We start from the raw sequence: 13,814 nt of genomic DNA, 5'->3' as shown, positions 1-13,814 counted from the left end.
GTTTCGATGTCACTAGCTTTCGGAGCGCTGCTCCCTCCTCATGTGAAGGAGCTGGCATTGTCGGCTCCCTGGTTTGCAGCTGCGGGGCTTCTCCCTCCCTCCTGGGAACAGGCCCAGGTTAACGGGCACCATCCTGCTTCAGACACTGGAGGATGGTTCACATCAGAGGATGGGGGAGGGAGGATAATAAATAAGAGCTTACACTTGCATTCAAATCAATGAGGACTCTGATCTCTGGCAAGGAAGGAAACCCTGGCAGGTGGGCGGGGAGGATTCACAAACACCCGCTGGAGGCCCCAAATCCTCAATAAGATCCATTGATTTTATTGTCAGTCTGCAGACAGGAGCTGGAGAACTGCACCCAGGCAGAGGAGAGGGAGGGAGAAAACTGGGAGTGGAGGAAAGAAATGGGAGTGCTGATGGTGAGATGGGTTTGGATTTAAGCCAAGGGAGGAGGGAGAGTGTGTGGGACCGGGATTTCCAGCTTTGGGGGAACGAGAGAAAAAAATGTTCCAGAGAAACTAGAATTGCCTGTTCAGAATTTCTATCCTGGACTGACAGTGATGGTTTTTGTAAACTCCTTTTACAGGGGGTTAGAATTGGAGAATTTGCACACAAACTGAACCCAACGGCTCTTTGCAAATTCTATACTGCATTGGCAGTGATGACTTTTGTAACATGAGATCTTACAGCTCTCAGGAAAGATTAAATGGAGAGGGGCGATGTGAAATAGTGACCATCAATAAACAACAAGTCATAAATACAAGATAGTTATGAATAAATCCAAGGGGACAATACAGACAAAATTATTTTCAGAATGTGCAACTCATTACCATGCAAAGGAGTTGAGGAAAGTGCTGAGATGTTTTCAAAAGGAAACGGGACAAGCACATGAGAGAAAATGGAATCGAAAATCAGCTGAAAGGCTGAGATGTGATAGGTGGGACAGTCGGAGATGTGTGCCGAGTATGGACAGCAGCAGAATCTGTGACAAAATGGCCTGCTTGTGTCTTATATATTCACAGGAATTGAATATCCTTTTACAGAATATTTGCAGATGCAAACATCATGTTGAGATCTGACAGAGTCACTTGATACATCAGGATCGGCCTTTCAACGTGGAAGGAAAAATGTTTGTCTGTTTTGTCTTTTGGAAAATATTTCAAAAATCACTGTGATTGGAAAAGCACCGAGACACAGACATCTAAGTAATTTTCCACAGGTAGCTGGAACTGAGCTTTAACCAATCACACAGGATGAAATTAAATTGCAGCATTTCCATCAGGGAGACACCGTACTCCGGCTTCAACTGATGATCCAAGTTGGAGAGACATAAGGACATTCGCACCAAAGGAATCAAGAAGCAGCAAAAGGACATTCAGCCCCGTGAGCCTGTTCCGCCATTTAATAACATCACGGCTGATCTGATAGTGACTTCAAATCTGCATCCCACTTACACCTGATAACTTGTCGATAACCATGGAGAAACCGTGGAAATGTGGGGACTGTGCGATGGGATTCAATTACCCGTCTGAATTGGAAACTCATCAACGTATTCACACTGGGGAAAGGCCGTTTACCTGCTCCGTGTGTGGGAAGGGATTCACTCGGTCATCATACCTCCTGACACACCAACTTGTTCATACTGATCAGAGACCGTTTAAATGTGCTGACTGTGGAAAGAGCTTTAAACGCAGAAAGGATTTACTGACACATCAACACACTCACAATGGGGAGAGGCCATTCGCCTGCTCCGTGTGTGGGAAGGGATTCACTCTGTCATCCCACCTCCTGACACACCAACTTGTTCATACTGATCAGAGACCTTTTAAATGTGCTGACTGTGGAAAGAGCTTTAAAAGCAGAAAGGATTTACTGGTACATCAACGCACTCACACTGGGGAGAGGCCGTTCAACTGCTCGGTGTGTGGGAAGGGATTCACTCGGTCATCAAACCTCCTGACACACCAACTTGTTCACACTGATCAGAGACCGTTTAAATGTGCTGACTGTGAGAAGAGCTTTAAAAGCAGAAATAATTTACTGTTACATCAACGCACTCACACCGGGGAGAGGCCATTCACCTGTTTGGAATGTGGGAAGGGATTTAATGCTTCGTCAAACCTCCGGGCTCACCATCAGGTTCACTCTGACCAGAGACCTTTTAAATGTGCTGACTGCGGAAAGAGCTTTAAAAGCAGAAAGGATTTACTGATACATCAACACACTCACACTGGGGAGAGGCCATTCACCTGTTTGGAATGTGGGAAGGGATTTAATGCTTCGTCAAATCTCCGTGCTCACCATCAGGTTCACTCTGACCAGAGACCTTTTAAATGTGCTGACTGTGAGAAGAGCTTTAAAAGCAGAAATGATTTACTGACACATCAACGCACACATACTGGGGAGAGGCCATTCACCTGCTCCGTGTGTGGGAAGGGATTCACTCGATCATTCCACCTCCTGAGACACCAACTTGTTCATACTGATCAGAGACATTTTAAATGTGCTGACTGTGAGAAGAGCTTTAAAAGCAGAAATGATTTACTGACACATCAACGCACTCACACTGGGGAGAGGCCGTTCACCTGCTCCGTGTGTGGGGAGGGATTCACTCGATTATCATTCCTCCTGAGCCACCAACTCCTTCATACTGATCAGAGACCTTTTAAATGTTCTGACTGTGAGAAGAGTTTTAAAAGGAAAAGCAATTTGCTGAAACACCAACGCACTCACACTGGGGAAAGAGGCCATTCATCTGCTCCGTGTGTGAGAAGAGATTCACATGTTCATCCCAGCTTCTGCAACACCAGCGAGTTCACACTGGACAGAAATCGTACACTTGACCCGTGTGTGACAAGAAATTCACTCGGTCATCCCACCTGACGAGACACCAACTTGTTCACACTGATCAGAGACCTTTTAACTGTTCTGACTGTAAAAAGAGATTTAAAAGAAAATGAAGTCTGCGGAAACACCAGCGAGTTCACACTGAAACAGAATCATAGCATTTACAGTGCAGAAGGAGGGCATTCGGCCCATCGAGTGCACCGGCCCTTGCAAAGAGCACCTTACTTAAGCCCATACCTCCAACCTAACCCATAACCCCACCTCACCTTTTTGGACACTGAGGGCAATTTAGCATTGCCAATCCACCTAATCTGCACATCTTTGGACTGTGGGAGGAAACCGGAGCACCCGGAGGAAACCCACGCAGACACTGGGGCAACGCGCAGACTCCGCACAGACAGTGACCCAAGCCGGGAATCAAACCTGGGACCCTGGAGCTGTGAAGCAACAGTGCTAACCACTGTGCTACTGTGTCGCCCACATGAGGGAGTGGCACTGGGGAGAGGCTGTTTAACTGTTCCGTGTGTGGAAGGAGATTCACTCAGTCAAACAACCTGCACAGACATCAGCAAGTTCACAGGCAACAGCGGGGTTTGGATTCAGCTGTTGTTGCTGCTGTTAGTCACATCCGGGACTGAATGATGCCTGGACGTCTGTTTCCAGTGGGGCTCCACAGTTTCCGGTACATATCAATGATTTAGACTTAAATGTATGCACCAGGATTACACAAAAGTTGCTGATGTGTTTTAGACGATGAGGGAGAAAACCATGGACTGGGTCAGGTGGACAGAAAAGTGGTGAATGGAAATTTAGATAATGAGGGGTTAGGAACCCACTTCAGTTAACTCCTGATAAAAATAAGGTCACTTCAGGAAAATGGAAAAAGCTGATTGGTGGGGAAGCTTCAAATAATCCTTTTTTACAAAGAAAAAAAAATTCTGAATACCCAATTATTATTGTTTTTTTTCCAATTAAGGGGCAATTTAGCCTGGCCCATCCAGCTAACCTGCACTTCTTTGGGTTGTGGGGGTGAAACCCATGCAGACATGCGGAGAATGTGCAAACTCAACACCGACAGTGACCCAGGGCCGGGATTCAAACCCGGGTCCTCAGCGCTGTAGTCCCAGTGCTAACCACTGCTCCACGTGCTGCCCTAGCTACAAATAATTTGAATAACTTTATTGAACAGTTCTCAAATGGAAAGGCACTTGACCACATTAAAACTAAGGATCTGCAATCGATGTTTGATCTGGCAAATCATAGTTAGGGCAAGATTATAAACAGAGGGCATTCATTTAAAGTGATTAGAAAAAGAAACAATGCTGAACAAGGCTAGGAGAGTGGGCAAAGAAGTGGCAGATGGAATACAATGTGGAAAAGTGTGAGGTTATGCACTTTGGAAGGAGAAATAGAGGCATAGACTATTTTCTAAATGGGGAAATGCTGAGGAAATCACAAGCACAAAGGGACTTGGGAGTCCTTGTTCAAGATTCTCTTCAGGTTAATGTGCAATATCCCTTTCCATACCCCCAAACCTCTTAACGCAATGGCCAACGGTGGTTTTGCGATGGCCAACGGCTCAATCGCGAGTGCAAACAGCAGGAGAAAACATAGGACATCCCTGCCTAGTCCCACGGTGGAGAGAAAAGTATCTCGAGCTGATGTTTTTTGTGCAGACACTGGCCCCGGCTCCTTATACAGTAGCTTTACCCAGTCCACAAATCGTGGACCAATCCCAAACCGCTCCAGAACTGCTATCAAGTGTCCCCATTCTACTTGGTCAAACGCTTTCTCGGCGTTCAATGCCACAACCACCTCTGTTTCCTTCCCTTCCGCTGGTGCCATTACCACGTTCAATACCCTCTTAACGTTTGAAAAGAGCTGCCTCCCTCACACAAACCCCGTCTGATATTCACCTATCACCTGCCAGTACCTTCGCTAATACCTTTGCGTTCACATTTAAAAGTGATATGGGCCTAAACAACCCACACTCCGTCGGATCCTTATCTTTTGAAGCAACAGGGAAACCGATGCCTGCCCCAAGGTTTGTGGTATCACCCCCTTCCCTATCGCCTCCTCAAATATCTCCATCATCAGGGGTGCCAGCTTATCCTGCAGACACACCAGCGAGTTCACACTGGGGAGAAGCCATTCACCTGCTCTTAGTGTGGGAAGGGATTACATAGAAACATAGAAAATAGGAGCAGGAAGAGACCATTTGACACTTTGCGCCTGCTCCGCCATTCATTATGATCATGGCTTATCATCCAACTTAATAGCTTAATCCCGATTTCCCCTCCATATCCTTTGATTCCCTTCGCTCTAAGTGCTATATCTAACTGTTTCCTGAAAACATACAATGTATTGGCCTCAACTATTTCCCGTGGTAACAAATTCCACAGGCTCACCACTCTCTGATGAAGAAATTACTCATCTCTGCCTAAATGGTCTACCCCGTATCCTCAGACTGCGCCCTCTGGTTCTGTACACTCCCACCATCGGGAAAATCTTTCCTGCATCTACCCTGTCAAGTCCTGTTAGAATATTATAGGTTTCTATGAGATTCCCCCATTCTTCTAAACTCCAGCGAATACAATGGTAACTGATTCAATCTCTCATACATCAGCCCCACCAACCCAGGAATCAGTCTGGTAAACCTGCTCTGCACTTCCTCGAGAGCAAGAACATCCTTCCTCAAGATAAGGAGACCAAAACTGCACACAATATTAAAGGTATGGCCTCGCCAAGGCCCTGTATAATGACAGCAAGATAATCCGCTCGCAATGAAGGCTCGCACATCATTTGCCTTCTTTACCGCCTGCTGTAGCTGCACGCTTTCCTTCAGTGACTGGTGTACCAGGATACCCAGGTGTCGTTGCACATTGCCCTCTCCTAATTTATGACAATTCAGATAATAGCCTGCCTTCTCGTTTTGCTACCAAACTGGATAACCTCGCATTTCTCCAAATTATACTGATTCTGCCATTCATTTGCCCACTCACTCAACTTGTGCAAATCACACTGAAGGATCTCTGCAACCTCCTCACAGCTCAACCACCCAAGCAACTTGTGTCATCTGCAAATTTGGAGATGTTGCATTTTGTTCCTTCGTCTAAATCGTTAGGTGATGCAGTGGTTAGCACTGCAGTCTCACAGAGCTGAGGACCAGTGTTCAATCCTGACCCCAGGTCATTGTTCATGTGGAGACACGTTCTCCAAGTGTCTGCGTGGGTGTCACCCACATAACTCAAAGATGTTTACCTCTATTTGCGCGATTCACTCTGTTATGCCGTCTGCAGTCACACCAGGGAGTTCATACTGGGGAGAGGCCGTTCACCTGCTCTCAATGTGCGAAGGGGTTTTGTAATTCATCGCACTTCCTGAGACACCAACAATTTCACAGCTGATTACAGGGATTGGATTCTGCTGTTATTATTTGTGTTCTCAATTACATCCAGGACTGCATTTTGTTCATTCTGTTGGTCAATGGGGATGGTCAGAGGGTTTCTTTCTGCTGGACTGGCTGGTCTCATGGCTTCGTCTCCAATGGTCTGATTCTCTCTGAGCCTTCTTGCAAATATCTGGTTTCACATTTCACAAGGATCAAAGATTGAAAAGATGTTTGGAGGTTATAAGATGTTTCATTACCATTTCTGTTTGGAAACCCCCAAAATCATGCCACATTGCCATGAAGATGGGCTGTTCTGGTTACATGGTTCTTTTGTTTAATTTATCTTGGTGCTTCTCACAGAAGAAAATGATTAGGGTATGAGGGGCAAGTTGTCTGAGATGCACTGGGAAACTACATTAAATAGTATGGTGGGAGACAGGCAATCACTAATATTTCTGGAATTATTACAGATTTAGACGGGGATCGGTTTGCTCACTTGGCTGGATGGCTGGTTCGTGCTGAGTGACACCAACGGCACAGGTTAAATTCCCATACCGGCTGAGGTTAGCCATGGTCTGTGTCAGTATTTATACTCCACATGATCCTCCACCCCCCCCCCCCCCCCAATCAGCATCTCCTTCTATTCCTTTCTCCCTCATGTATGTATCTAGCTTCACAATGGATTCATGCTGTTCATTTCAACCACTCGCTGTGGTCGTGAGTTCCTCATTCTCACCACTCACTGGGTAAAGAGGTTTCTGTTGAAATACCTATTGGATTATTGAACCCCTTCATAATCTTAAAGATTCCATCAGGTCACCCATCAGTCTTCTCTTTTCCAGAAAAAAGCAGCCCCAGCCTTTCCTGAGTGTTAAATGCTCTCAGTTCTGTATATTATGAATCTGTTGCACCGTATCCAGTGCCTCTATTTCCTTTTTCTAAATGGGGATCATCAATGTTGACAGAGCTCCCAGTGTAGTTGAACCATCGTTTTAAACAAGTTGAACATCTCCTCCATACTTTTCAATTCTATCCCTCTGGAATGGAACCCTATATATGGGCTCCACACTTTAGGAAAGATGTGAAGTTCTTAGAGACGGTGTCGAGGACATTTACAAGAATGACACCAGAGATGAGGGACTCCAGTTAGTTGGAGTGACTGGAGCAGCTGAATTTCTCTCCTGAGATCACAGCATCTGGAGGGTGGGGAATGGGGCCATTCAGCCCTTTGGGACCCTGTCGGCTCCCTGTGGAGGAAGCCAGTCTGTCCATTGCCCCGTTCTTTCCCCGAATCCCTGTGGGTTTATTTCTCTCAGTGCCTGTCTAATTTCCTATTGAAATCCTTCCGTCATCTCTGCATCTCCTACCTCATAGGCAGTAGGTTCCAGGTTGTTACCACTCCCTTAACATGTACACAAGGCTGCTAGAGCACAGAGGAGTCTATTTGGCCCATTTTTCCCGTGCCAGCTCTTTGTACAGCGACCCATTTAATCCCAGAGTTCGGCTATTTTGGACGTTACAGTCCAATGAGATTCCAGCACCATTTATAGACAGTACATTCCAAATCACAACAACTCGCTGTGTTTTACAACAAATAATTGTGCATATGGTGTATCTGGAGGTTCACAGAGTATTCAAAATGGTGTCATTGACGTGGTTATTGCATCAAATTAAGACTTTATTAATAAATTGGTGAGGACACCAAGTGTAATATATCCTCATTTGCAGACAATTAGAACAAATGTACATTTCTATAAAACCTCTCACTACCACTGGACCTCCTAAAGTATTTTAAAGCCAATGGCGTACTTTTGAAACATATTCACTGCTGTAATGTAGGAAGCTGTAAGTACGCATGTGTAATCACATTTAGTTTTAAAATTGTTATTTTCATTGTAAAAAAAAAGTTAGAGTACCCAATTCATTTTTTCGCATTAAGGAACAATTTAGCGTGGCCAATCCACCTACCCTGCACATCTTTGGGTTGTGGGGGTGAAATCAACAAAACCACGGGAAGAATGTGCAAACTCCACACGGCAGTGACCCAGGGTCAGGAGCGAACCTAGAACATCTGCGCCATGAGGCAGCAGTGCTAACCATTGCGCAGCTTTGCTGCCCGTAAATTGTTATTTTCATCGTGTACTCACTGGCCTTAGTAATAAAGTCAAGGAAGCCCTTTTATACCTCTAACATGTGCCTTTCTGCAGCCATTTCGCCTTCTGTACTTTTTCTATATTAACTATGTATTGATTTCATCGCAAAAAAACAATAATTAAATTCAAGTTTATTCAATAGTGACTATTGATTATGATTAGTGAATTGGTGTATTAGGTAATTATATTGCAAAGACTAGATCTTTATTTAAAAAAATAACACGATCAACCAAAATGTTTCCAGAAACTGCAGAGCTATCAGAATTTGTTTGAAAAAATAAATTACTCGATAAATTTGAGAAGTTATGAGATGTGGTGATAAGCCTGTATATAATATTACATGTACTCAGCAGTGTGACCTCCCACCAGTAGTTGGCGTCAGGCATCAGTCAAGTGACATCCGGCTACCAGCAGAAGGTTGTCAGGCATACACGAGGCCAGTCGCACAGCAGGGTAGTTCCAACAGAGTCTAATGTAACTCTGTGATAACTTAGTCTGTATAGCATTCTGATCATTACCTTACCACGTGTACATTAATAAATCATCATTCTGGCTAATTCACCAGCAGTTCTGTAGAATCATTGCAAGACAAGATCACAGAACACAACACGAGACACCATATTCTGTCAAGAATATGTGGGCTCGGCATTGGAGTAATGGTATTGTTACTGGGTGAATAATCCAGAGACCCAGGTTAATGCTCTGGGGATCTGGGATTGAATCTGCCTATGACAGATGCTGAAATTGATTAAAAGTCTTGAATTAAAAGTCTAATGATAACACTCTTGATTGTTGTGAAAACTCACTAATGTCCTTCAAGAAATCTGCTCTCCTTATGTGGCCTGGCCTACACGTGACTCCAGATCCACAGCAATGTTGTGGTTGACTTGAATGTGCCCTCTGAAATAGCCTCACAAGACACGCAGTTCAAGGCCCATTGGAATGAGCAGTAAATGCTGGCCCAGCCAGGACGCCCACCTCCCATGAATGAATAATTTTTAAGAAGACTCATTGTTCAATCTGAAGACTACTACGAAACTGTCTCTTTGATTGGATCGGTTTGTTGTCACGTGTACCGAGGTACAGTGAAAAGTATTGTTCTGTGTACAGTCCAAATAGATTGTTCCATACATGAAAAAACAAAGTGCGGATCTTGGCAGTTTGTTCAATTCACAAAAGAATTTAATGGCTTTGTAGATGTAGATTAATATTTTAATATTGTACAAAACATATCTACTTGTAATGTATGCTCATATAGACAGACACAAACGATACTGTAACTGAATTCGAGGAAATGACAGAGATTTAACTGAACCACATTTTTGAAAAATTCGGCCTTTAATGATAAACAGGAAAATCCACTCAGGGAGATGAGGAAATCCAGGCTCAGTGCGGATTTGCTGTCACCCCTCCTTTCTTATACATGAACGGTATTTAGGCTGCAGAACGTTTCACACCAAAACACAGAGGGGTCAAATATAAGCAACTCATAATTCTCAATTCTCTTCCATTTAACTATATTTGACTTTGTTCAAAAGCTGACTGTGGTCAAACTTAACAAAGATTCATGGGATTTCTGTTACCCAGTGAAACGCTTTCTTTTCTTGGTCAGTCATGTTTGCAATTCAATGGTGTATATTTCAGAGTTATTCAGGGTGAAGACTCGGGCTATTCAATTCAAAATGAAGTCATATATAACAAATAAATATACTGAGGTTCAACATTGAATAATGAAACAAAATATTGAGTAAAATTGGGGGAAATTTTCTGTAGGAAGATAAGAATGATGCATTAATGATTGAACAGAGAGCATTATTCCGTTAGATAGTTACTGAACAAATGCTAAAGTTCAATATCAGTTTTATATCTTACGGTCTTACAAGTTGAGACGTCTGTTTTAAAGAAACAGTTGTCTTCATGTAATCAGTGACACGGCCTCTCAGCTGAACCATTAGAACATGGAACATACAGTGCAGAAGGAGGCCATTCGACCCATCGAGTCTGCACCGACCCTCTTAAACCCTCACTTCGACCCTATCCTATAACCCAATAACCCCTCACCTTTGTGGACATTAAGGGCAATTTAGCATGGCGAATCCACCTAACCTGCACATCTTTGGACTGTGGGAGGAAACCGGAGCACCCGGAGGAAACCCACGCAGACACGGGGAAAACGTGCATACTCCGCACAAACAGTGACTCAACAGGGAATCGAACCTGGGACCCTGGCGCTGTGAAGCCACAGTGCTAGCCACATGTGCTGCCCATTGAAAGCTGCAACAAGACTGTGCAGTTGAATGTTGCACAGGTCCATTGGGTCCTGTGCTGCCAGCTCTTTAGAGTAGGGGTTATCACAGTCACCTAACACGTGAAAGGTCCCCGGTTTGAAACTGGCAGAAGCATTAAATGCTTCTCATTTAGTCTGAGGAAAAATTTCCACAACATCCGCTTGTCCCTGAATATTACCTGAATCTCGTATTTGAGAGGAATAGGAGGTTTGGTCTTACATCAGCCACAAAAATTGCTTCAGCAAAGTCTGAAGTGTTGCATTTTCAAGAAGCAGTGAGATGATAAAGATTTTCCTGCTTTGACACAGTTCCAATATTAGCAGTTTGTTCAACCAAAACAGAATTTAATGTCTTTACAGATGCAGATGAACATAATAACTGTCTCTATCATGTCTAGCTGTAACATAAAAGCAACTTACTGCGGATGCTTCAATCGGAAAAAAAAGTAGAAAATACTGGACAATCTCAGCAGGTCTGACAGCCTCTGTGGAGCGAGATGGCAGCTGTCGTTCCGGGTCTGGGTGACTCTTTGTCAAAGCTGGAGAACTGGAAATAGGGTCAGATTTAGACTATTGTGGGTGGGTGGTGAATGGGACAGGGGGCAAGGGGTTCATGGAGATGTGGGGCTGGATAGAGGGCCAGCGATAGGTGGAGAATGACTTGGACAGAAAGAAAAGGGGAATGTAAATGGGGGTTATAAAGGCTAAGAACAGTACTGATAGAGGCACGTTAAGAGATTAGAACCTGAATGGCAGAATAAAAGTAAGCAGTGAGTGAAAGGAAGACTAGGAACAGGGAGCAGATTGTCGAAAGGGGGACAATGGTGGGGGAAAAACAGATCGATGGAAGAAATGAAAATAAGTTGCTGGAAATAAACGTGGGGAAGGTAGAGGAGAGTAATAAATGACATGGCCTCTCAGCCTAACCATCAGAAGCTGCAGCAAGACACTGCAGTTGAACATAGCACAGGTCCATTGGCTGCTCCGCTGCTGCCTGTTTCTGTAGTGTAGTGGTTATCATGTTTTTTTTTCACTTCATCTAACTCGCGACAGGTCCTCCATTCAAAACTGGGCAGGAACATTGAATACTTCTTGCTTAGTTTGTGGGAAGTTTGGAGAACATGCGTTTGTTTCTGCATGTCGTCTGAATCCCATGTATTAGATATATATTTGGCCTCCTCGGCCTCAAACTTCATTCAGAGAAGGCGGAGGTAGTGAATATTGAAGAAGCAAAGATCAGAAAAAGATGATCGCATTTTGACACAGTTCGGATATTCTCAGTTTGTTCAGTCCATTACAGAATTTAGTGGATTTATGGATGTAGATTAACATTTTTAATCACCATCTGAAACATATCTAATGGTAATGTGTGCTCACACAGACAGAGACAAATGATACTCTAACTGAATTAGAGGAAATAGCAGAGATTTAACTAAAACACCTTTTGAAAATCTGGCTTTGTGTTAGAGAAACAGGAAAAGCCACTCAGGGAGATGAGGAAATCCAGGCTCAGTGCGGATTTGCTGTCACCCCTTCTTTCTTATACATGAACTGGATTTAGGCTGCGGAATGTTTCCTACCCAGAACAAAGAGGGTCAAATATAATAAACGTATCATTCTTTAATCTCCTACCTGTGAAGATATTTGATTGTGTTTAAAAACTGATGTGGCCAATCTCAAATGAACTCAACAGAATTTATATTACCCAGTGACTCGATTTATTTTCTTTGTCAGTCATGTTTGCAATTCAATGTTGTATATTTCAGAGAGTCTCAATTTCAGATGAGGACATAAATATCAAATAATATCAAGTTTTGAGTAATGCAACAAATACTGAGTAAAATTGTTTGATGTTGATACTTCCGGTTGCGGCAAGGATGAGCTAGCCGCACGTTTCGGCAGCTCCAGCTCCGACGGACCTTCGGGCTCTTTTAAGAGCCCCAACGGGGACTTTACCGGCCGAAAAACCCGGTGGGAGGTGCGTGGGAAGGGAGTCCCCCCCCCCGAACGAAGGAGGAAAAACCGGCGGCTGCAGCCCGAAGAATCTGCAACCAGAAGGTCAGAGGGAGTGGAACAAAATGGCGGCGGAGGGATCGCAGGTGACATGGGGGCCTGAGCAGGACGAGGTTGTGAGACGGTGCGTGGATCTGCTGAAGAAGGAGGTAATGACCCCGATGTTACAGGCAATTGAGGGGCTTAAAGAGACTTTGAAGACCCAGGAGACTGAGCCTCGCGTGATGGAGCAGAAGGTATCAGGTATTGAGGACGAGGTCCTGGGCCTGGCGGTTAAGACTCAGACGCACGAGGCACTTCATAAAAAGTGTGCTGACAGGATTGAGGCCCTTGAAAATGGAGCGCGAAGGAAGAACCTTAGGATACTATGTCTCCCTGAGGGCGTGGAAGGAGTGGACTGTGGAGCGTACGCAAGTAAGATGCTGAGCTCACTGATGGGTGCTGAGGCCCCTGCGGGCCCCATGGAGGTGGAATGGGCAAATCGGATCCCGGCGAGAAGACCAAAAGCGGGAGAACCACCGAGGGCGATAATCGTGCGATTCTACTGCCTTAAGGACAGAGAAGAGGTCCTGAGATGGGCTAAAAAGGTGCGGAGTAGCAGATGGGAGAATGCTGTGGTAAGGATATACCAGGACGAGTGCAGAGGTGGCGAGAAGGAGGGCGAGCTTTAACCGAGCCAAAGAGGTTTTGCACGAAAGGAAGGTGAAGTTTGGGATGCTGCAGCGGGCAAGACTATGGGTCACGTATCAGGAGAGACACTATTATTTTGAGACGGCGGAGGAAGCATGGTCCTTCATCAATGAAGAGAAACTGGACTGGAACTGAGGGACTGATGCTGCAGGGAATTGTTATTGTTATTGTTTTTGTTAATGTTATGGTGAAAGTGAATCGAGAAGTAAACAGGGAAGGGGGGGGACACTGGGGAAATGTGGGCGCCGGTGAGGGGGGAAAGGCGGGACATAGTCGAAGAATAGGGAAGGGGAGGGGGAGGGGAAAGGGAGCTGCGCCATAAGAGGTGGGTTAGGTAAAGGGATGTTCCCGCGCCAGAAAGAATAAGGCGGGAAAACAGGCGCAAGGCGGATGGGAGTTCCCTCACACCGGGGGGGCCGAGGAGTGAGCA

The 13,814-nt window shown here is 44.8% G+C and overlaps 1 protein-coding gene across 1 annotated transcript in view; it reads left to right on the top strand.

Moving 5' to 3' along the window:
* The window catches only part of LOC140422597 (uncharacterized), an 88,002-nt gene that overhangs the window by 60,436 nt on the left and 13,752 nt on the right, over positions 1-13,814 (top strand). The window contains exon 3 of the mRNA XM_072507606.1: positions 1,441-2,883. Coding sequence (XP_072363707.1) covers positions 1,441-2,883 — 1,443 coding nt within the window. The remainder of the gene's footprint in view (positions 1-1,440; positions 2,884-13,814) is intronic.

The sequence above is a fragment of the Scyliorhinus torazame genome, chromosome 5 (genome assembly GCF_047496885.1).
Source record: "Scyliorhinus torazame isolate Kashiwa2021f chromosome 5, sScyTor2.1, whole genome shotgun sequence".
Taxonomy (NCBI): Eukaryota; Metazoa; Chordata; class Chondrichthyes; order Carcharhiniformes; family Scyliorhinidae; genus Scyliorhinus; species Scyliorhinus torazame.
Note: the sequence above shows the minus strand (reverse complement) of the source record. Positions and strands in the feature narration are given on the sequence as shown.